Source organism: Pollicipes pollicipes, unplaced genomic scaffold, assembly GCF_011947565.3.
Source record: "Pollicipes pollicipes isolate AB1234 unplaced genomic scaffold, Ppol_2.1 Scaffold_4881;HRSCAF=5763_pilon_pilon_pilon, whole genome shotgun sequence".
NCBI lineage: Eukaryota > Metazoa > Arthropoda > Thecostraca > Pollicipedomorpha > Pollicipedidae > Pollicipes > Pollicipes pollicipes.
The window spans coordinates 14,281,068-14,304,084 of record NW_023596576.1 but is presented as its reverse complement, the minus strand read 5'-3'; the positions used below and the strand labels follow the sequence as shown (position 1 = coordinate 14,304,084).

Sequence of the window (23,017 nt, the reverse complement as noted above, 5' to 3'; positions counted from 1 at the left end):
AAGAACTGGACCATATTATTGAATAGTATGCAGTGAACCCCACCATTACAGTGCGAACTGAACCCCGTTCTCGAGCGGTGAACGATTAAGAATTCTCGCGCCGACCGGAGCTCACAGCGGCAGCTAAAGTGTCGCCGAGCTTCGATGAGAACATCGGACAACCGGCCACGCCTCTCTGAGGCGGCGGTCTCCGGGGACGGCCGGGGAACCCAGCCCGTGACGGGCCGCCGGTCGGCGCGGCTGGACAAGGCGCGGGGCCGCGGCGCACCACGCCGCACTCTGTCGCCCGTGTCGAGCCGCGCCATCAACTGTCACAAGAGCGGCGGCCGCGCCGCGCCGCCGGCTGACGTGGCGCGGCGGCCTGTTTTTCCCGGCTCCCCGGGGCGGTATTCGTCAGCGCGGTGACAAGCGGTCAGAGCTAATTATAAAGTTAACAAGCGGGCGGCGGGCGCGCGCCAGAAGCTCATGCCCCTCCCCTGACTCACAAGGTCGGGCGCCATTAGCCTGGCCGGCGTTGTGCGTAGTTGAGCTCCACTGAGAAAATATTTGAAGTGAATATGAAACAGGCAGATGGAGCTCACACGATGCACGTTGTAGACGACGTAATGAGACCTTGCATGAAACGGCAAATTATATTTCTTGGCTTCGGAGCGCATTTTTCAGAGGTTTGTATGGATTGGAACTATGTTCATAAACATAGTTTATATGTCCATACCAGTGGAAAAGGCAGGGTGTCGGAATTGACGGCGTCTATTGAGCAGGACGTGATGAAGGCCATTTTGACAAGATAAATGTATTATGTCTTTGCTATGCGTTTTGAATGTTACGACCATGTTCGGTGTCAAGAACTGTCTCCAAGCAAATGCCAGATGTTAACTGCAAAAGGCATTTCCATACAAATCGTGTCTCGGTACAGCTGCATAGTCATTGCAACGGATGGAAACTGAAACAGCCTTCACCTTTCTTCTCGTTTCTGCGGACACGACCGCACAGTAATTCGGTCGCTAGGCTTATCGCGGATCGTTAAGAGGAGATGCCTGTCCGACCCAGTCATTCCAAGGCGCCCGAGCCGGCCGAACAGACCCTTACCCCTGCCAACAGGCGACGCTGCCCGAACCGCGCCCACGATGTCAGCCCCAGGTGGGCCGAACAGACCCTAACCCCTGCTAACAGGCGACGCTGCCCGAACCGCTCCCACGATGTCAGCTCCAGGCGGGCCCGGCTGGCCTTCGGATGGTGATGTGACCACCTGATGTGGACGCCAGTGACACTGGCTGCCTGATGTTGATGCGATTGACGCTGGACTTCAGATGGTGATGTGACTGGCTAATGTGGGCGTCAGTAACACTGACTGCCTGATGTTGATGCTATTGACGCTGGCCTTCTGATGTTGACGTCAGTAACATTGTCTAATGTTGACGTTACTGACGCTGTCGGCTTGATGTTAAAGTCATTGATGGTGGCCATTTGATGTTGGCGCTACTGACGCTGTCTTTCTGACGTTGCAGCGAGGACGGCGGCTACCAGTGTCAGCGCCTGCGCACGCCCAGGATGTCGCTGCTCGGCAAGCCGCTGCACTTCAAAACCCAGCGCCACCGCGACCACCGCTACCGGCGCGTGCAGGGCAAAATCTACAACTTCTTGGAGCGGCCGCGCGGCCGAAGCGCAGCCGTCTACCACGTGCTCGTGTGAGTGCTTGCCGCGGCGCGGCGCCCCTTATCCGCGTACCGCCCGGCAGATCCGACGGGCGGGGCGGGCGTTGTCCTGCGCCGCCCCGGTGGTGGATGGCCGACCTCGCCTTCCCAGCGCGGCACGGCCCGGGATGCGCCGGGGAGCGAGCTCCAGCAGCCGACTGAGTGCGGTCGTCTTCTCTGGAGCTTGTGAGAAGAGCAAATGCCTGCTTTTTTAGACGGCGGGCGCTGTATGTCGATGGCAACACTCGGCTAAAATGGATGGCTCATAATCAACTTGCAATCCGTTGCAGCTAGTGCACAGACTCAACTATGGGAATGTGCCATTGGTTGGTACTAAACGGTTTTATCATTCGGACTGGAAGAACTATTAAAAGCTCTGTTGTTGGGGTTCCGATAATACCGTCTTACCAGGTCGTTCATTTATTCGAGCTAGACAGATCCAAATTTCTGATGTCCAACGTCTGATAACGCTGGAGACAGCGTCGCGGCCCCTGCGCCAGAAAGGTCAACATCGCACCGTCACCGCGCACAGTTTGCCGAAGGGCCGCAGCTGATAAATTGGCCCCGAGCTATTGTGTCTCGTTAGGGTCATCAGCGTCTGTCTTGTGCGAACAAAGTCCCACCAGCAGGCAGGCAGATTGGATTATACATCACCAGGATGTCCAGGATGGCCCATAAGTCAACGGCCACAGCGCGATTGTGAATTGGCGCGGTACAGAGGTGCATTAAGAACCATGACAGCGGATACGAAGTTCACACAACCGCATGCCACGTCCACACGACCCCATATCACGCTCACAAATTTCACACCTACGATGTGAAAATTAAATGGCGCGAACCCAGTGGCATAGCCTCGTTGTCAATGACCCGATCATTTTTGCATTTTAAAACGCTCGAGGACCTTCTCAAACATGAACACGGACACCAGAAAGCAACGGAGAGGGCCCACGCGGCTAGAGGGGTCCCTGGAACTATCGGGACCAATTCCTGGCTATGCCACCGTGCATATCCGTGACAAATGTGGGAAGTGTTATTGCACTGACGCTGCCAGACTATCTAACACCATTTTCGCTTGGCATTGCTCCTGATGCTGTAAATAATTAACCTCTACAATAATTTTAACCCACTCTTCAGGACACTGACACCACTTTGCCAGCAACGGCGCGTGCTCTTACCGCAGTTCCACTTTCCATCTGCGACAAACTAAACAGGGTCAAGGAGGACGCTAATTATATATAACGAACGTCATAAGGCGGTGTCGTGTCCACAAACATGTGTGCCGTTTGGCAGCTGCAGTTTTCTCAACGCTCCCAGAAGCCGTGAGTTTCGCCTCACAAAAAGCCGGGCTGGCCTCGGCTGACTTCCATGCGTGACGTCAGAGCGGTGCCATGCCGCGCCGGCGGCGCCGCTGCCCGAACAAACCGCCGAACACATCTCCGTCTCCGAGCTGCAATAGAGCCGCGATGGGCGCCTCTGACTGAGGCCGGCGGGAACAAAAACAGTCGGCGGCGTGCGGGCGGAGCCCCGGCCCCGCCTCGCCCGGCCGGCACCGGCCGTGAGTGACGTTATCCCACGGGTGGGACGGCGGAATCGCTCCGACCGAAATGCTGCGGTAATGGGGCGGCGCCGCGCCGGCAGCCCGGCTGCCCCCGTCAGCTGCGAGCGCTGGGTGCTGGTGCTGGTGGCCAGGTCACTGCCGTGAAATGTCGGAATTTTACGGCGGATGAGATTTAGATTTGGTGTCCTTTTGAGTGCTCATCAGAGCTTCTTTGTTTGTTCAGCCAAAACAGCTCTAAGTCCAGTCACTTTGAAGGCTGGGTGAGTGATTCCAATGGCAATTTATGGAGTAGTCCAAGCACGCTTAATCCGGATCAGGAAGCTAATTGGACTTACATGTCCTTGCAAATGATGTCTTTGCAACTGACAGGACGAACGTGGTCCAGAAAGTGGTGGCATTGGTGGGAATGCTGCAGCCTGGGTACGTCTCGGGATTACGCGGCGTGCCGGGGGTTGGCTAGGACTAACGGCGTCCATGAGTCGGGAAACCCTGGGGTATTCATACTGAATGGGTAAATCGGCAGATCGATCATACCTTAACCGAAAATCCGGGCACGCTTGCGGACACACATAGAAGGGTAGCAACATATGGGCCGGAGTACGGATAGCAGCACCACAAACTATCGTGACGTTCTGAAATGTGAGATGTTCCACAGTCTATAAGAAGTCACAGTCACAGACTATAAGAATGCTAAAATCAGCTGAGTGCGGATGTTTTTTTCCCGCTAGGCTAGGATGAAACGTGAAAAAGATATGATAGCGCCTTATGGTACGGTACTAAGGGTCTGCACGTAAACGCGTACAAAGATTATGCGAATGAATGCGATAGCATTGAAGCTTTATTTTTGGTCGTTGAGTGGCCGTTCCAATATTTTATATTTGCCATTGCCAGCACTGTAAGTGAAAAACCCTTTTTTGACACCGAATGTGTCGTGAAATATAATTTTTTTCCGTCAACTTTATCCACCAAATCGGGACGTTTTGTCACAACTGACCTCATTGGCCCGAACACCTGTGCGCGCGTAGAGGACGGGGGAGGACGGGGCGTGGCAGTGCGCGTGGGTGCTGCTTCCGTCTCAGGGCCAAGGCGGGCCACTGTAAATGGTGCACTGGACCCGACTCTATTGGCGCCAGCCTGCTTGCCGCTACAGTCGTTTGCGTCCATGCATATGCTGAAATACGCAATCAGAAACGCCTTCGCCGCGGGGCCCGGAAAGCGTGATAGTAGTGATGGTGACCGACGCTGACAGAAAAGTCCAGCGGAGGACGCTCGACGCGATTCTGGCCGTCAGGAAGCGACATCGACACCCGCCACGGCGGTCCAGGGTTACCCGGCTTAACAGAAAGCTGATACAGATGCTCCGGCATGATCAGCTGGGACGGCCCAATCACCGCCCAGCCCATGACACGTGATACGCCTGATTCGGGGATGGAGCGCGCGCGGGAGCGACTGCTGGTCCCGCCCAGCTGCTCGTGTCACTCGCGAAGTGTGGCGAGGGGTGTGAAGCTCGTAACTGACGCGGCAAGATCAAGATCGCTGTCTCATGACGAGAGACGACAGAACCTCATGACTTCGCCAAAGGCTGGGAGAGCTGCGGGGGAGACATTTAACGCCTGGTCAGAGCTTGTCCCTTAGGCGTAACGAGCGATAGGTCACGGCTGTCTCACTCTGCTCACCGCCTGCACTGAATGCACGCTGCAAGTGGTAGGGAGGAGTAGAGAGTACCTAATACTGTGAATTGCGACTGTTAGGCGTTAATGATTTGGTTTTACGTCATGCGGTTCTTGAGAAACCCACTCGGTATTTCTTTGTAGCTGTGCGCATGGGCAGCTTTGTGATCACCGCAATTGTTTCTATTGGCCACATAACTGTCGCTCATATTCACATATTAGTGTCCTTTACACTGCCCTGTTTCATTCCTCTCCGCATTATTACTCACGCAATTACGCCGTGTGGATGCACCAGATTTGCTCGTTTTCGGAAGCTGTCCAGCAGAACCACCGTTCGCTTTTCACTGACAATCAATTCGTGGACGTTAGCCTAATTGTGGAGGCCTCTTTGTAAGAACTGCTATTCGCTGCCCGCTGCCTGCCGGGCCTCCGACGCGGCGCGCCGCGTGGTGCTAGCGACCTACCGCCGCCGACCGCAGGCCGGGCGGCGTCATAGCGACTGCGACGATGGGAGCAGCTGACCAAATTTCGTTCAGGCTCGAGGCGCCCACCGGTGCCGGTCAATGCTCGGAGTGCAAATCTGGTCGGTACTTTCAAGTGTTTTTTAAAGGTAACTGATTACCAGTTATAGCCTGTCCTTTCCAAAGCAGTCGTTTTTAACTCAACTTTACTGTACACCATCAATAACTCCTCTGTGCGCAAGTCCTTTTTAAGCGCGAAGCGTGAAAAGAGGGCAAGGTATGTCTCTGGTTGGGCTCCTGCGTAGTTGAGATACTTGAATATATATATATATATATATATATATATATATATATATCTCTCTCTCTCTCTCTCTCTCTCTCTCTCTCTCTCTCTCTCTCTCTCTCTCTTCTACTTCTCTATCTCCTCTAGCTCTCTCTCGTATATATATATATATATATCTATAAATAGAGATAAGAGAAATCGAGCGAGCGAAGAGGAGAGATAGAGAGAGAGGAGAATAGAGAGAGAGAGAGAGAGAGAGAGAGAGAGGAGAGAGAGGGTAGAGAGAGAGAGAGAGAGATATAGATAGATAGAGTAGAGAGCGAGAGAGCGATCGAGATAGATAGAGAGAGAGAGGAGGAGAGTAGAAATATATATATATATAATATATATATATTATATTCAATGAATTTTCAAAGTAGGTCGGGGGTCACACAGGACCATACCGCTGTATGATGCACTGTCTTCCCCACTATAAAACGGCACGTAAGCAGTGTGAGTTGGAAGATTTGAATATGTGAGCATTGCGCCGTGCATTATAGCCTGGACTGGATTTGGTTTTATGCTGCTAATCCGCACAAAAGAGGCTTTAATTAGCTTGAAGTTTGTTGATTTGGGCATTAGAGACCCCGTCAAGCTTGACGTAAACTCATCATTCGAACAGGGAAGTGATATTAATACCATGGACGGAAGTAATATGGAGTCATGGCCAGACTTTACTCCTAACTCACATGCATTGGCATGTTTTCACTGGGGCGCCACGTTGCCGGTGATCAAGAATATGAGCACGTGTGCTGGCCTCTGCAATATGATTTACAATTGTGATTATGGACGGTCTATCATTGGACAGTTTCAGCTAATTATGTGTCACGCTATGTTTGGAGAGCTGCAGACTAACTGCGCTAATCGGCAGGTGGCGCGTGGTGCTGAATGTTTATCTTGATGTAGCAGGTGCAATTGGGTCTTAGGACAGCAGACAAAGTAAACATATGGACCTGGGTGACGCTTAGTTGATGAGTGATGCTTGGTTTTCGCTGCTTGGCCCCTGATATTTATGCTCATTTTGGTCATAAGGCAGCAGAAACGGTGCAAAGAAGTATATATATGGAGGCTTTTTGAAAGTTGTGAAGCCTTCAGTTACCTTCAGAATATTTATAAAGGTTCTTAGAGCATCAAATTACTTGCAATACACAACTTGGAAAATGGCACAGGAAAAATGAATGCGCGTGGAAAGCTGTTGTGTGACGGATGGCACGGGTAACGGAGCAGGCGCGTTTCAAACCACGCGGAAGCATTGCATGTACGAATAGACAGATAGAGACCCATGAAGGTCTTGAGACAGGACCGACCAGAGGAGCTGCAGATGAGACGGAGACCCGCTGCAGACCGACGGCGGCCGTTCAGTGATATACCAGCTCAGTGGGAGGTCAAGGGAGTAACCAACAATTTTTGTACTTTTCACTTATTGCTGCATCATACGTGTTCGATTTAGTCAGTAGGGCCAGTTTTCCTGAAATTCATCTGAATATCTTAGAATTTCATTCGAAGAAGCCAACCTTCCGGGAGAAATCTCATTTGACTACCTGCTCACCACTATGAAAGTGATGCATTTCATTTGCCTGGTTTTTTCAACGTGTGTGTGTTCTGTGATACTTGCGACACGTTAACATGTCAAACCGTTTGCCTGATGAATGCAGCGAAAGCTTGACACAGTTTATTCGGACAAAAATACATGCAAACATGAAGCTATTATCCCGTAACTTCAACGAAACGTTACGGCTTTGGTTTCTCCCCTACATCGTTTACTACAGTGACTCTTCTCGAGGCGCACTTTGGCTTTGGGAATAGGAGTATCGTATGATCATGTGGTGCACTTGTTCAAACTTTAACCAATGTGCTTTTCAGAAACAGGCCGTTGTCCGCCGGGCCAATCACAAGCGTTTTTGATTCGCACCATTAGAGGTGCGCACGGTGTTATCATGATGACGGTAGTCGCGATTGCAGAGAAGAAGCATAGTGCTGTTCAAAGCGCTGAAAGCGTAATCTGAAATCGAAAATGATCAAAAATGGCATCATCATTGACTCAGCTGCAGTAGCGCTACGAAGTGCTCATATAAGACGTAACTAGTCCTGAAGTTTCACTAGAGTTTGCTATTGAAATATGCCTCAAAAGCGGGTCACTCCCTTTAAACGGACGTTAAGTGGTCAACATGTCAGACGGGCCGTTGGCGCTGGGAAGGGAGTGATGGCTAGTGGCCTCTGAGGGATGGTGAGTAAACGTGATCTGTCGGAGGAAATGGGTGAGCAGGCGGGTCTGCGGAGGAGATGGTGAGCAGCATGCCCGCGGAGGTAAGATGGTTGGAACAGGCGGGTCCGCTGTGGGGGAGATGGCGATCAGGCAGTCGCGGAGGGAGATGGTGGAGCAGGTGGTCCTGCGGGGGGAGATGGCGAGCAGGCAGGTCTGCGGATGAGATGGTGAGCAGGCAGGTCTGCGGAGGGAGATGGTGAGCAAGCGGGCCTGCGGAGGGAGATGGTGAGCAGGCGGGTCTGCGGGGGGAGATGGCGAGCAGGCAGGCCTGCGGAGGGAGATGGTGAGCAGGCAGGTCTGCGGAGGGAGATGGTGAGCAGACAGGTCTGCGGAGGGAGATGGTGAGCAAGCGGGTCTGCGGAGAGAGATGGTGAGCAGGTGTGTCTGCGGAGGGAGATGGTGAGCAAGCGGGCCTGCGGAGGGAGATAGTGATCAGGTGGGTTTGCGGGGGGAGACGGCGAGCAGGCGGGTCATGCGGGTTGCGCTACTCCATCATGGCGTGGAATCGACTGGCACGCACTGCTGCCTCGTAGCCTGACGCCCCATCCCGATAACAAGTCCGTCTGTTGTTTGCTGCTACCCGGGGCCGCTAAATGACCGAGTGCAGCAGAGTGCAGCTCCTTCCGTGTAAACTGGGGGAGGGGGAGGTCTTGCGTGTGTCGAAGCTATAACACAGCTTGTTTGCGTCAGCGCCGTGAAAAATGAGCACTCAGTAGCAAATTGAATAACGCGTGCCAGTCTCTCTGCGGGCAAAACCGGTAAAGTGAATTTCCCCTTCAGGTTACAACCATTGGTGGGACTTGACATCTCTTTAGGATGTTCTGGGGCGGCCAATATTTGTCTCGACCTTCCACCAATGTGAAGGCTCAGATCGGCAAATAAGTCGTTGACGAGCCACATTCCCTGGAAATGCTGTCTCGCACACAGTAATGCGACTTTCATCTCGCCACAGCAATGAACCTCCACTTTGAATGTGTCACCTACAGGCATCTAGCATCCCACGCAGATCTGCCTCTGTGACCTAGTTCACCTCATCAGTATAACGAGCGACTGTGACCGGTGACCCAGTCTGCGCCCCATCCGTCCGACCGGTGACCCAGTCTGCGCCTCAGCCGTCCGACCGGTGACCCAGCCTGCGCCCCAGCCGCCCGCCCGGCTGAGAGGCCAGGGCGCCCCCCGGCGGCGCCGGCAATAAGCCAAATGGCCGGCAGTCCGAGTTGTGACCGGTCGGCCAGCTGTGACACAATGTCACCGGCAAACACATCACTCAGGCGCCAGCGGACAAAAAGGCGCCGCCGACGCCGGCGCCGCGGGGGCCGCGCCGCAGGAGGCGCCCTGCCAGGCGCACGCGCCACGTGGGCGTGCCTGTTACGGGGTGTAGCGGCGCCGCAGGTTCGAAGCTGCGCCGCACGGTAACGATTCCGCTGACCCTGGGCACCGAGTGAGCGGGCGGTAGCGGGGAGGGGAGGGGCGGGTTGTGCGGTGGGCACCTGCCGTCCACTTACAGACTCAGCTGCTTGAGTGCTGTGCGCGGTCGGTCCTGCATAACTTCTGACCGAAATAGCATCCGTAGTGGGAATGCTGCAGCCTAGTAATTGGTGCTACGTTTGTAACGCGTGCGAATCCCGGCCCTAATTTGGAGCCGATTTGCCCTGCGCTGGATTCTCAGTTGGGCCTGTGAATAGCCATTATGGCAGGCTCCAGCAATCAGTCGGCTCCAGCAATCAGTCACTGTCCACGATTGGATTAGTAAATAGAAACTGTCAAAGAGCCGACAGCAATTACAGCGCCGCGGGCAGCATGATGGCATATTGGAAGTGACAGCTCCTGATCCCCTGATTCCCCATCTGAGATCGCCAAGCATTGAAATTCCTTGTAGTCGCAGAAATTTCTCAAACGAGAAAGGAATAATCGTGTGAATTTTCATATTCATCGCGTGGTGGTTATCAATCAACACGCTTGCCACGCTCGTTGCAACCGAAGCTTGGTAATACCGTCTTGCTCACACACCCCTGACCTAGTCAGAGAAGTTTCATCGACATATTTGGATGGATAGTAATGCCCTTCCATCAGGGCGCGTAGTCTTGGTAACTGACGCTGTCGCAGTAGCTACAGGATCCACATCAAATTGCGCAGGTGTTCTTCCGAATAAATATTCATAGCCTTATCGACCGGGTTTTGTGGCAGCACATGTCCTTGTAAAAAGGTGTTAATGAATGAAACACGAGGCGTTGTTGTCGTCAACCAGTACTCGTCGGCAACACAATGCTGCCCGTTATCTGCCGCCTGTCGCCCGTACACACTTACCACCTGCCACATGTACACAGCCCGATACAGCTGATGTTCCTACGGAAAGGCCGTCGGCTCCATTATTCTGCTGACCTAGATTGTACGGGACTGGTCTGGGAATCTCTTGGAGTTTGCTCACTGCTCGTTCTCATGGAAAGAAAACTGGGCATGCTTTGTTTGGCCTAAAAAAGGTGATTTTAAGATGACCATGCAAGTAAAACAACAGATAAAACCACTCCCTCCAGGCTGACTATCGCAACGAACATGCGAAATGTAGCAAAGCTAGTGCCAGTCCCAAGTGCAGCGGCGGTGCTGCTCCCCTTGGGCCTAGGTTTCAACCGTTTTTATTGTATGTTTTGCTGCCGCAGCGCGAGTGACCGATGCATTAACACGGAAAATATAACTTTAGGTGCCATGAGGTATCATGGTCGGCGCCCTAGGCACGGACGCCATTCTGTATTCTTTTGGCAACCCCCAATGCTGCACTGAGCCCTTCAACGCTTTTCCGGGTGCTCTAATGCATATGAACAAAAAAGAGAATACTGGGCCAATGAAATGCATCACGGTGCGTGAGCTGTTGGCAAAATAAATACCTAAATCATCATGCCAATCAAATCTTAGATATCATGATTATTGCCAGCGCATTGAATTGCTTGCATTGGAATGCCAATCTTCTTTTTATTTCATTTAACATCATATTGACGTCGTATATTATACGTCAGGGACATAATTCAAAGTAGACGAAATCCGAAGAGAAATCAGGGTTTGGTCGTAGGTTAAACTTTATTGGCTGGGCCTACCCATCTCGTGCAAACGATTTTAGAAAGTGGCTCCTCTGACCCAGAATACAGGAAGGCATCTCCGGCGGGTATGTGTAGCTCGGAATAAGCTACGATGAAAACGAATGGTCAAAAACAGGGCAGTGCGTCGATCAATGAAGATGATAAACAAGTTCAAGTGCAATTAGAATCCAAGTGGAAATACATAACAAATGCAAATGGTCGAAACACGAATATCAGTGCAGTAAATGGAAATGCAATTAATAGACAACTGGAAGAAAAAAAACAAAAACTGAACAAGACGGTTAATTGCTTACTTTGAGTTGAGATTGCTGGTGCTCGGCAAGCCCTAAAGAAGCCAACATGTGCTGTCGTTAGGCGTATGCAAGCTCTTAGCTTGGATGGAGCATCATGGAACATGAATGGAGCTTTAAACCCATAGCTACGCGCTGCCTTTCCCCTCCACACTTTTTGTGCCGCTGGAACGTGGGGTTAAAATCTACGAGAATTCGCCAAAACACAAAAAGCATCACCAAGCTGTTGCCAAGGGAAACGTGATCTTTCCCCGGGACTACTATGACACTTAATCTCTGTTATGAAATTTCCACGGATATCATCGTCATGGAACGTAAATGGTCAAAGTCACAACAAATCCTTGAGGTCACAAACCATTAATGGTTATGACACTTGCCAAAGGCGCGCATCAAAACCTGGGCAGCACACGGATTATTTTGGGCGTTTTTCTCCACCGCAATTCCGGTCTAGTTTCCCTATGGCTACCACATGCTGGCCACTTGGCTGGTGATTCGGCTGAAACAGAAGATGCGAGCGCTGTGCGGAGGGTGCAGCGATTTACTTGTTACATATTCTCTACTTGAATCCAAGAGCTGCATGCAGGGAGACGCAGACAGCTGGATGGTCTGGCGTTCAGCTACGTCTTCATCTTCCGGATCTCACCGGGAGTTCATTTGCAATGACTTTTTTAGAAGGCGGAGACGCGATATGCCACGAGACACGACACAAAATGTTTACAAAATGATACAAAATGTTTACAAAATGAGACAAAAGACCCCATGTTTCCTTCAATGTTTGTGTGTGCCCTCGCAAACTTGCAACATTCATTTCATTTTCGACGACCTGCTTCTCATTTGTTTAATGCACCTTAAATTTGGTCTGCATTACTGTGTCTGCCTTGAACAACTTTGTTTGTGTGTGCCCTCGCAAACTTGCAACATTCATTTCATTTTCGACGACCTGCTTCTCATTTGTTTAATGCACTTTAAATTAGGTCTGCATTACTGTGTCTGCCTTGAACAACTTTTGATTTGGCAATGTCTGTGATCGATGTGGTCAGCTGTTATCGACATTTCAGAAGGAATCATACTGGGGCGTCTGGATGGGGATGAAAGTGAATGTTCTTGAGTAACTTTGTATGTATTCGATCAAGCACTGTGTGCCTTGTCAATCACAAAACAAGTGACGACCAGTTAAAACGCCATACCCAAATAAGGCAACTGGCCAGCGTCCGCGACCTTCAGTTTGCGGCCTCCTCGATGGGGAGCCCCGCCGTGCGCCCGGCGCGCAGGCCCAGCCATGCCGGGAGGTAGACTGTTCCGGATGACACGCCAGGCGTGCGGTACAGCATACCAGTCGGCGCGTGGCGGGCAGCGAGCCGGCGCGGCTCACACTGCGCAGGGGCCGGCGCGGCCGGTCAGAGCGGTCTTGTAGTGAACCCTGGCCCCACCGTCCGATCGTGAATTCCGGGTCAACGACACAATTTTGTGGCGAGAGATTAACTCACTGAAATGTTCAGCGCCGTCCGCCCTGCCCTCTGACGTCACCTGACCTTGAGCGCGGTCGCTGCCACCCACCACGGGGCTCCCATTTAGGAACGAACAGTAAGCGCCTCAAGAGGCTCGAACCCACCCCGCAACGGTTGGGTTCAGACTCGTAATGCTGAACTGTCCTCCCATAGTGATTTTTTTAATTTGAGGCAGAGAGAAAGCTCTACTGAAGTACGCGCAGCAGAAATGTTGAAGAACACGGCCAAAAATAGAAAAAATGGCATTCACAATGGGCAGATTTTTGATGGATCCTCCGAATTTCCATAGCCAAGATGCAAAAGAACAGGACCCCCGACCGGCGGGCGCAGCACGCATCCATCCTATATCACGCCGGACACTGCGTGAGTTAACAAAACGGCTAACTTTGACAACTTAAGAACCGATCTGACTATACGAGCAAAACCAGTATTAACAATATCTCAAGTCGACCACTTGTCGCGAATCTTTCACGATGTTTGACGCATGCCAAGGTTCACCGATTCCCACCAGGATAAGGGACGTCAACGCCTCCTCAGATGGCGGGTGGCTTTGCGTGCCCAGCACGCATCCGCTGCCCACGCGGTACGAGATTGCCGCGGGTTCGGCGTAAGTCCAACCGGAAGTCCGCCCCGAGCGACACGAAAGCGTAATGACGTCACGGGAATCGCAGGAATGTAAAGACACCCGGCTGCGTGATTCAGGAAACGCAGTTAATCATTTTTTCGCAGAACCCGCACAGTTTGAGCACCTGAAAGCAAAGGTTATGGCCTAGATAGACCACATTTGCCTCGCATCAGGCTCCACCATGTCGGGTACTCCATTGCAGAATATGTGTACAAGACTTTTGCAGGTGCAGTTTGGTGCCCGAGACTGCATCACATTACATGACATGATTTGATGCATTGCACCCATGAAAACCCCTTTGCCTTCCCTTTCCGCGACTCATCAGACGTATGAACACACAGCAAATGACGAAAAGGCACGCAAAAAAGGGAAAAATTGGATCATATATTGAAAACCAAACTTATGCTCCTATCCTTAAATAACTTATGAACTTATGAAATCATGCTTAATTATGATGGTGCCCCGATTGGGTAAAGTTCTCAGTGCTGCTAGAAATCTTCCACCAATTACACTTATCTCACGAAACACACGGTTTTGTCGCTTAAAAGCACGACAAGCGGAAATGGATGCCGATATCTCGTTTCTTATGTTCGGGCCACAAACCTGTACCGTAAATGACTGAAAGCATGTTTTAATGGCCAAAGGCCCATATTTACTATCACGGCACGTAAAGTTCCTCCGCATTGATTTCGGAGCGTTTCTGCTTGTAAATCAGCCCGGGAAGCCGCAAAAGTGAAAGAGCTTCTTTCCGACTCATGACAGAGGTCACAAACCTATTTGTGGCATACGGCACAACCGCGAGGCATTGCTTGGGTACTTGGCGAATGCGACTCACCGTTTTAGCTGGCTGGACGTTTAAACACTAACCAACGCGTTTTAGGTCAAATGAAAATACGTTCGGACTAAGAGAATCATTTAATCTGCACCACATCGCATTAGACTGAAAGCTTTCGCTAAAAGCTCACTTGACCCTCTTCACAGTGAGTCGTATCGTAGTAGACCGACAAATTACGTGTAAACTAGATTGGTTTGGGACATGAACGGCCTGATTGCTCGGCCTTGGTGCACTTTTGGGCTGACCAAAGATTGCCTATATTCAGACAAGTAATACCACACCCGCGAGCTGGTAATCAGGTATACCAGGTGGGGCATTGGAAACTCCATCTCGATTGTTGGTGCCGGATAGACACACCAACCAACTTCCGTGACTAAAAACTGGTGATTTTGTCATAAGGGATTTTGAGACCTTACCAAAGCGCTTGTTCCACTTACCGGCCTTAGAAACATCATGAGCGAAAAGCTGATAAGATCTTAACATTCAGTACATTGGTGAGTAATAGCTTAATTATGCTGCACCTTTTGAGGTCATCGCCTGCAAACTTTCAGCAAAACCTTTGAGGGTTGAAGGCGCCTGGAACATTTTATGCTCCCAAGGCTGCAATTTCATCTTTCAGTACTAGCCTGTCGTACTAGTTCACATCAGTATGACGAAATTGATTTTTCCTCTCAAAATGCAGCAACCGATTCGAAGGGAAACTTAGAGCACATGTATTTAGAACAAAGCACGAATGTAAAAATATAGATACCTTAACACCATTATTGTTAGCTAGGAATGCATTGGGCAAATTCAAAGTGGAGTGCCAGAACGGAAATATGACAGAATCCTCCTCCCTTGCATTGGCGCCTTTCAAACGAGTGATGTTCGTTGTGGAGAAGCCCACTTACCTGAAAATTGCTGTAGCCTTGCAGCCGTAGGCCGTCAGTCCCAAAAAAGCTCCCGCTGGACCTGAGAAAAGTACAAGCTTATATTGCCGCATACATATTTAATGCTTCAGTCGTCCAGACACCGGTGAAAGCGCTGACACATGGAGAGAGAGAGAGAGAGAGAGAGAGAGAAGAGAGAGGCGAGGAGAGAGAGAGAGAGAGAGAGAAGAGATGCGTAGAGAGAGAGAGGAGAGAGAGAGAGAGAGAGAGAGCAGGAGAGAGAGAGAGAGAGAGAGAGAGAGAGCGAGGAGAGAGAGATAGAGAGAGAGATGATAGATAGCGAGAGATCAGAGAAGAAGAGGGAGAGCAGGAGCGAGGCTCGAGACTCTCGAGCGGAGTCCGTCTCGTCGAGAACTCTCGAGAGGGCTGAGCGACGGCTCTCGCGCGCTCTCGCTCCGAGCTAGAGTCCTAGATCCGAGAGATGAGACTCATTTTATCGTCCCGGCGGTGCTGGGCAGCGTGTGCGTCGCGTTGCTAGAGATAACGGAGAAGGGGAGAAAAAAAGGGGAGTGGGATCGTCCGTTTTCATGTCCATTGATTCGTTGTTACCAAATGAACTCTGATCTAAAAAATTGCGGCTGCAAATACTTGGCTGCCATCAAATAAATGCATTTAAATATATCAATTCCTTGACGTAATGACAGACTAGACTACGATCACTGCTACCCAGTCTAGACGCCATACTATTTTTGTGGATTTGCGCATAAATGTACCTCGCTGAACGTTGTGGCATGCTTGGCACCTCCGTCGTGTCCTGGTCTGTGGCTGTGGTAGAGTTTTCGTGTGCTATAGGATTTCCGGATCACTGTTATTTCAAAGCATTGATTGGACCCACTTAATGGCTTTGAAAAGCCACATGATCCCATTCACTTCTGGGCTTGGAAACGATTGCATTACTGGGTCCATATCGGTCGAAGCGATCTTCATAACTCGCGAGGAAAACGTAACACCCACTCAACGCCGTTACTACCCAGATGTGCGGCCTGGCACAGCTAGTACGTCGCAATGACTTGACGGATAGGCATCTTGAAGTGCATGCAGCTGATGCTTAACCGAGACTGGATATATGAAAACATCACTTTGCAATATCAATATAATTACACATGTCGGTAATTGTTACATTGTCGGAGGGTGTCAGCATATCCTTGAATATCGTGAAACACGGTTTGCCAATGAAACTGTTAGGAACCTCGTTGTCTTGTTTGTCAAAACCCCGTGGCCATAGGACAACATGCAGTGGTGCACGCAACTGGACGACTCTATTATTACATTGAGTAAGGGCATTATATTGAGTGAGACCCGGCTGGCCTGATATTATTGGTCCTTGCAAGGAAGGAAATAATATATTTTATTGGAAAAAATTGTTGTTTGAAACGTAGCACCAAACCAGCAACGACCAGCACAATACGATTGCTTCTCACGTGGGTGAAAACAATGATTTAGTTTCCATGCATCTGAGAACGGAATATGTCCTGCCATTTTGTTTTACTCAGCCTTGTCCACGGCTTTTCACGGATGAAATAAGCCGGTGCTAAGATGTTAAATGCCTTTATCAATATCAGCTTAATGCCTCATCATCGCGGAACGTTACGGGTAATGGGCAGCGCGGACGTTGCCAGCTGCTTTGTCAACAAGAATGCTGGGCTGGCCGAGGCTCGTCCGTCGCTTGCTTTTTTCTACACATCCATCACTGATAGACAGGGAACTAGGGTGTCCAGCTGTGTCCACTGCCGCACAAAAAAACCGTCTATTGTTACGATAAAATTAGGAGCTGGATATTGCAAAGACCTCTCTCTCTCTCTGCTTAGCAATGGGAGAGCTATGAAGCAAACAAAGCAAGCACAACACACATTGGAAGGTAGCTTGCAGTTGAGCGGTATTCACAGGCAAATATAGATGCAAGCAAGGAACAGCATTCAGGGACTTAGTAGGCTTTTTGTTTTCAGCGCGACAGAGGGCCGTATGCCCTGACGCCCTCATCCACATGCCTAAAATATATCCATATACCCTGACACCCTCACCCATATACTGCATGCGGAACACGTGTCCATAAACGACACGCCATGTTGCCCATAGCCCACATGAAGCTACACCCACTGACAATATGAAATTATGCCCGCGGACGATACGTAGTTTTGGAAGCTTTCTACCTGTTGCCGTGATGGCATGTTTGAGCTGTTTGGAGCGGAAGGATAATTGTGCACGGATTTCACTTGCCTTCACAATGCAGCTGACAAATCACATTATGAAATGTATCGGCTAAAGGATCAACCAAGTAATGAATGTCTGTATAATGCATCGTTCGCACTTGATCGCTGCTGATGTACCTTTCTGCGACGCGTGATTGAGAAACCCGCTGGACTGGGAGACGGACTCAGGAAAGCCGCTGGATTGGGGGACGGGCTCAGGGAAACCGCTGGAGCTCGTGCGCACCACGCTGTCACCGCGGGTTATACAGCGGTTTCTGCAGCACGGTGTCTGCAGCTTCAATATCCAGATCTGCATTTTTGAAGTTTACTGCCCCATTCAGATGCAAGTGGTCCTTGTTGCTGAACACTAAGCGGTTCTGAAACCCTTGATCGGTCTGAGCCATTGTTTTCAGCCAGATGACAAATGTCAGCAACTGATATTTGTCGGCTTCTGCCAGGTTCTGATTAATGGTCACATAACTGGGATTAAGTTTGGGGCTATTTTCCAGAATCCTTCTTGCCGTTGTACGACGTGTGCCTGCCTTCTGGATTATCTTTTGGATTTTGATGATGGCAGACCTGACCTATGCCATGTTCACTGCTGTCCTTTCTTACTGCATCTTCTTTTCGTTCCTTTTCGTTTTCTGCTTTTTCGCTTCGTTTCATCTTGGTTCAGCGTTGGGCCGTCTTTCAGAAACTTTTCATGCATGTTTAAAACTTGCATTTGCACAAGAAGCGTGCTGAATGTTAAAAATGAACTCTCTGCTGCCTTTGAGAGGCGATGTTGGATTTCGTTTACCAGTGCAATGTAACAGCTTTTGCCTTTCGCTCTATGCTGAGCAGCAGCACGACCCCAAGTGAAGTTAGGATACATTATCTGAGTAAAACTTAAGAGTACGGGCTCTCGAATGAAACGAAAAATCGCCGGCTTGTGTGGTACTCGACACCACGACACACACATGGTCAGGACATATTTGTGTTGACAGCCGGTACATTTTGAGACACAGACTCCGAATATTTCGGTTGGTTTAGTATGTGGCGGCCATTGCTCGCAGGGTGACCGGTATCGGTGGCAGACCGCACCAGGTAGGCGAGAAGATCAGTATCGGTGGTAGACCGCACCAGGTAAGCGAGATGATCAGTATCGGCGGTAGACCGCACGAGGCAGGCGAGGCCTTCGCATCGGTGCTGGACCGCATCCTCTACCAGTATCGGTAGTAGACCACACCAGGCAGGCGAGATGACCAATATCGGTGGTAGACCGCACGAGGTGGGCGACCCACATGGAGGATGGGATATACACCGAGATCAGTGATGGTGTATCACGCCATTCAGTGATATGTGATGTGAGAGGCGATGAAGGCTGATCGCGAATGGTTACAAATTTATTGCCTGCGATATGTCATCGTGTTGGATAATGAATGCGTAATGGAGAGCGGTAATGGGGTCGCTTGGAGAAGATGCAAACTGAGAGCGATAACTAAACAGTGACCAAAGAACATCAACTGTCGTTAAACAGTTCTCTACTAACCATCTTCAAACACTGTTGTAATGCATTTAGAATATCACATTTTGGGAAAGGGATTTTATCATTCCGTAGGTCTATGCGAAGCAAATATCATATAACAACCTTAAAATCACGGTCGGAAAATTTGGGATGGACATGTTTAAGCAGCCTGGGGCCAGAGCAATGTTTTGCAGGGCTTGTGCACAACATTTAAGCAGCTTATGTGAGTTTCTTCCCTTTAACTTAACCAACCAAACTTTAACAGTCCATATTTACTGGTTGCAATGCTATGCTTTACTGAAGAAGTGGCCGAATAGCATGTGCATATGTGCCGTAAAGCACTTGTAAACGTATGCTTTGAAACACAACTAAGTGTTTTCCCTACCACGAAATCTGAAGCCGTAAATTATATCCGCTTCGGAGAATGCGGTTCATAAACATATTCTGTTTTTTGTCGTGACCGAAATCAATTAAACTTGTTTGTTGGACGGAGACCGACTGGAATCTGCGACCACAAGGCCCATGATAGGGTTGAACAATCCGATCCACCGTTTTCCCTTTACCGGCGGTACAATGCGGACAAAGAAAGCCTCGGGGCGCATCCCGCATGCTATGCAAAGTCGAAACCCGCTAATTTGCATTCCTATCAAACTCCATGCTGTTTGATGGCCTCGTCGGCGAGACCCGAAATCTGACCTCTCAACTTGGGCGTCACGCTGGTGTCCAACACCTTCACTGTATGTGAAACTGGCTTAGAAGGAGCGCTTGGAGACATGGGTAATGTGTTAGCCGCCTGGTCCTGAAGCTGTCCGGCTCATTCCATGTAGTAGATTTTGCTAAAAGTGGCATCATCCACTAGCTTGCCTCGCCTGCTTTCACCGATCCACTTGCCATTATCTTGTTAGTATAACAGCATGACATAACTTTCTCTCGGTTATCTTTTGGATTTTATGCTCTTAGTTACATCTATATTTGGGCATGCAAATATATATATATATATATATATATATATATATATATATACAAATATATACACATACATATCAACTCAACCGTATGCATGTATATATATATGTATGTATATATATATATATATATATATATATAGATATAGATATAGATATAGATATAGATATAGATAGATAGATAGATAGATAGATAGATAGATAGAGAGAGAGAGAGAGAGAGAGAGAGAGAGAGAGAGAGAGAGAGAGAGAGAGAGAGAGAGAAGAGAGAGAGAAGAGAGAGAGAGAGAGAGAGAGAGAGAGAGAGAGAGAGAGAGAGAGATATATATATAAGATATATATATATATATATATATATATATATATATATATATATATATGCTTACGGTGGAGTTGAATGCCACACAAGCCGGCGATTTTTTTATTGCATTCGAGAGTCAGTGCTCTTAAATTTTGTTTAGATAATATGCCCTTACTTCACTTGAGGTCGTGCTGCTGCTCAGCATAGAGGGAAAGGCAAAAGTTGTTACTTTGCATTGATAAGCAAAATCCGACATCGCATCCCAAACGCAGTTGAGGCTTTATTTTGAACATTCAGCACACTTCCTGTGCAAATGCAAGTTTAAACATGCCTGAAAAGTTTCTGAGAGACGGGCCTACGCTGAACCAAAACGAATCGCAGCGAAGAGGCAGAAAAAACGGAAGGAAGAAGAGGATGCAATAAGGAAGGACAGCAGTGGGTATGGCATAGGCCAGGTTAGCCATCACCAAGCACCCATCAAAATCCAAAAGATAATCCAGAAGGCAGACGCCCGTCATACAACGGCAAGGAGGATTCTGGAAAACAGCCCCATACTTCATCCCAATAAAGTGACCATCAGTCAGAACCTGGCAGAAACCGATAAATAACAGCAGCTGACATTTGCCATCTGGCTGAAAACAAAGACTCAGACCGATTAAGTGTTTCCAAACCGCATAGGGCTCAGCAACAAGGAGCACTTATTTCTATATTTGCGTAAATCACATAGCATAACTCCCACAGGGCACAAGGTCAATCGCTTTTTTTGCGCCGTGTGCTGTTTGTTTTACGACTTTCAGATTAAAAGGTTTGGTTTCAGTGGCTCAGTTGGTAACATCACGTGTCTGTTGTGGACATGCAAGGCATTCTAGCTCTACCGGTCAAAATATTTTTAACCGGTTCCAAAAAAAGATATTGCTTATCGTTTGCAAGCGGATGATTCGCGCCGCCTGCATAATGCAGCGGGCATCTTCTTGACAGCTCCCTGTAAAAAAAATTGGGCGTAGCAATTCGTTATGCAGATTTAAAAAGTGTTTATTATGGAGACGTCTGAGCCACGCTTCTTCCAATTACAGGCTGCCAAATACATGGTGAAAACGTAATCCCCGGCACATAACAGGGCATCCAGTCGATTTCTAACACAATAATGAATTCTATTAAACTTTATTATTTCGTTTCTCTGCTACCCCAGCTCCAGCAAATCGAGTCTGGTGGAAGGGATGGAAGCGAAAGGACCCGTCCTGAGAAACTGCTGCCTCTGTTCGGCCTCATAATGCAATGTGTTGCAATAGACAAGCCACGGAAAAGTAAATTTGGTCATGTTGTGAAGCGACCGCATTGGCACATGCGCATGCAAGGACTTACACATATACTACATAGTTACATAAGCCAGGTGTCCACCCATGATTTGTGTTCTTTCAAAATACATTACATGGATGCACGCACCGTGATGATGAAGTGTTATGTGAAATACGTAGGCCTCAAGCACGGCCTTAGTCGCTGCTCCGTCCGTCTGCCTCTGTTCCCGTATTCGTTCTTCAGATGTCCGCGCTCTTCCCGCCTTTTCCGTAATTCCTTATTTGTAGCACAGGCATTTATTTTTGAAGGATGCGAGCATTGTTCCAAATCACAATTTTTTTCAGGCCAGGCACTCGTGCATCTCACTGTGCTCCAGATCACTAGTGTTGTGTTTTCAGCATGTTTCTACACTGAATATGTCGGCCGCAGATGGCCCGTCAAGGCATGCATGTCGGCGCTCTTTGCCGTTGGCCACGCTGTACCGGCAGGCTTCTGACGGTGTTCGGTTACCTGACGTTGAGCCACGCTGCGTACCGGCAGGTTTCTGATGGTGTTCTGTTGCCTGACGCTGAACCACGCTGTGTACCGGCAGGTTTCTGATGGTTTTCTGTTACCTGACGAGCCACACTGTGTGCCGGCAGGTTTCTGATGGTGTTCTGTTGCCTGACGCTGAACCATGCTGTGTACCAGCAGGTTTCTGATGGTGTTCGGTTACCTGACGTTGAGCCACGCTGTGTACCGGCAGGTTTCTGACGATGTTCTGCTGCCTTCATTGGGCCACGCTCGTGCCGGCAGGCTTCTGATGGTGTTCTCCTGCCTGCCATCGAGCCACGTTCGTGCCGGCAGGCTTCTCATGATGTTTGGCTGCCTGACGCTGAGCTACACCGTGTGCCGGCAGGTTTCTGATGGTGTTCGGTTACCTGACGCTGAGCTACACCGTGTGCCGGCAGGTTTCTGATGGTGTTCGGCTGCCTGACGCTGAGCGTTCTCTCCACAATACGGGAGTACGAGTATGACGCCGGCATCATTCTCTTCTACTGCGAGTCGGTGGTGGTCGTGTGGTTCATCATGGAGTTTGTGCTAAGGTAAGAGGAACGGCCGGGATGCTCCTATGGGATGACCAGTGACGCCCCAGGGCGTCATTTCCTTGTCGGAAGGGTGTCATCTTAAAGTTCTTTTAGCGGTGCCTGGCGGCTGCTGACACACCTCCGAGTGCTGTAACCTAAAAAAGGTTACCGAATTTGAGCTCGCTGCTCAATGTTACAGGGAAGAAATCTGTTGCAACAGCTTTTTGCGACAATTCATCGCTGGATAGACAGAAGTGTAGCTCACCAACTCTTGTGTGGCGCCAGCGCTGAGGTTAAACTACGCGACTGAGAAACCAAACGCAGGGTTCAGTGCGAGGTTCAATTCCCACGGTGCCCGCCCTTTCTATCAGAGTGGGAGGCAATGAACGCTAGATAGCGACTGAATGAGTCTTAAAGCCCCAATGTCAATAATTCTCCCAGC

The 23,017-nt window shown here is 49.7% G+C and overlaps 1 protein-coding gene across 1 annotated transcript in view; it reads left to right on the top strand.

Moving 5' to 3' along the window:
* Window positions 1–23,017, top strand: part of LOC119101183 (potassium voltage-gated channel subfamily KQT member 5) — a gene marked incomplete at its 3' end in the record, with an annotated part of 82,327 nt that overhangs the window by 35,187 nt on the left and 24,123 nt on the right. Inside the window, 2 exon segments of the mRNA XM_037224462.1 lie at window positions 1,509–1,688; window positions 22,459–22,593. Of these exon segments, the coding sequence (XP_037080357.1) occupies window positions 1,552–1,688; window positions 22,459–22,593 (272 nt within the window).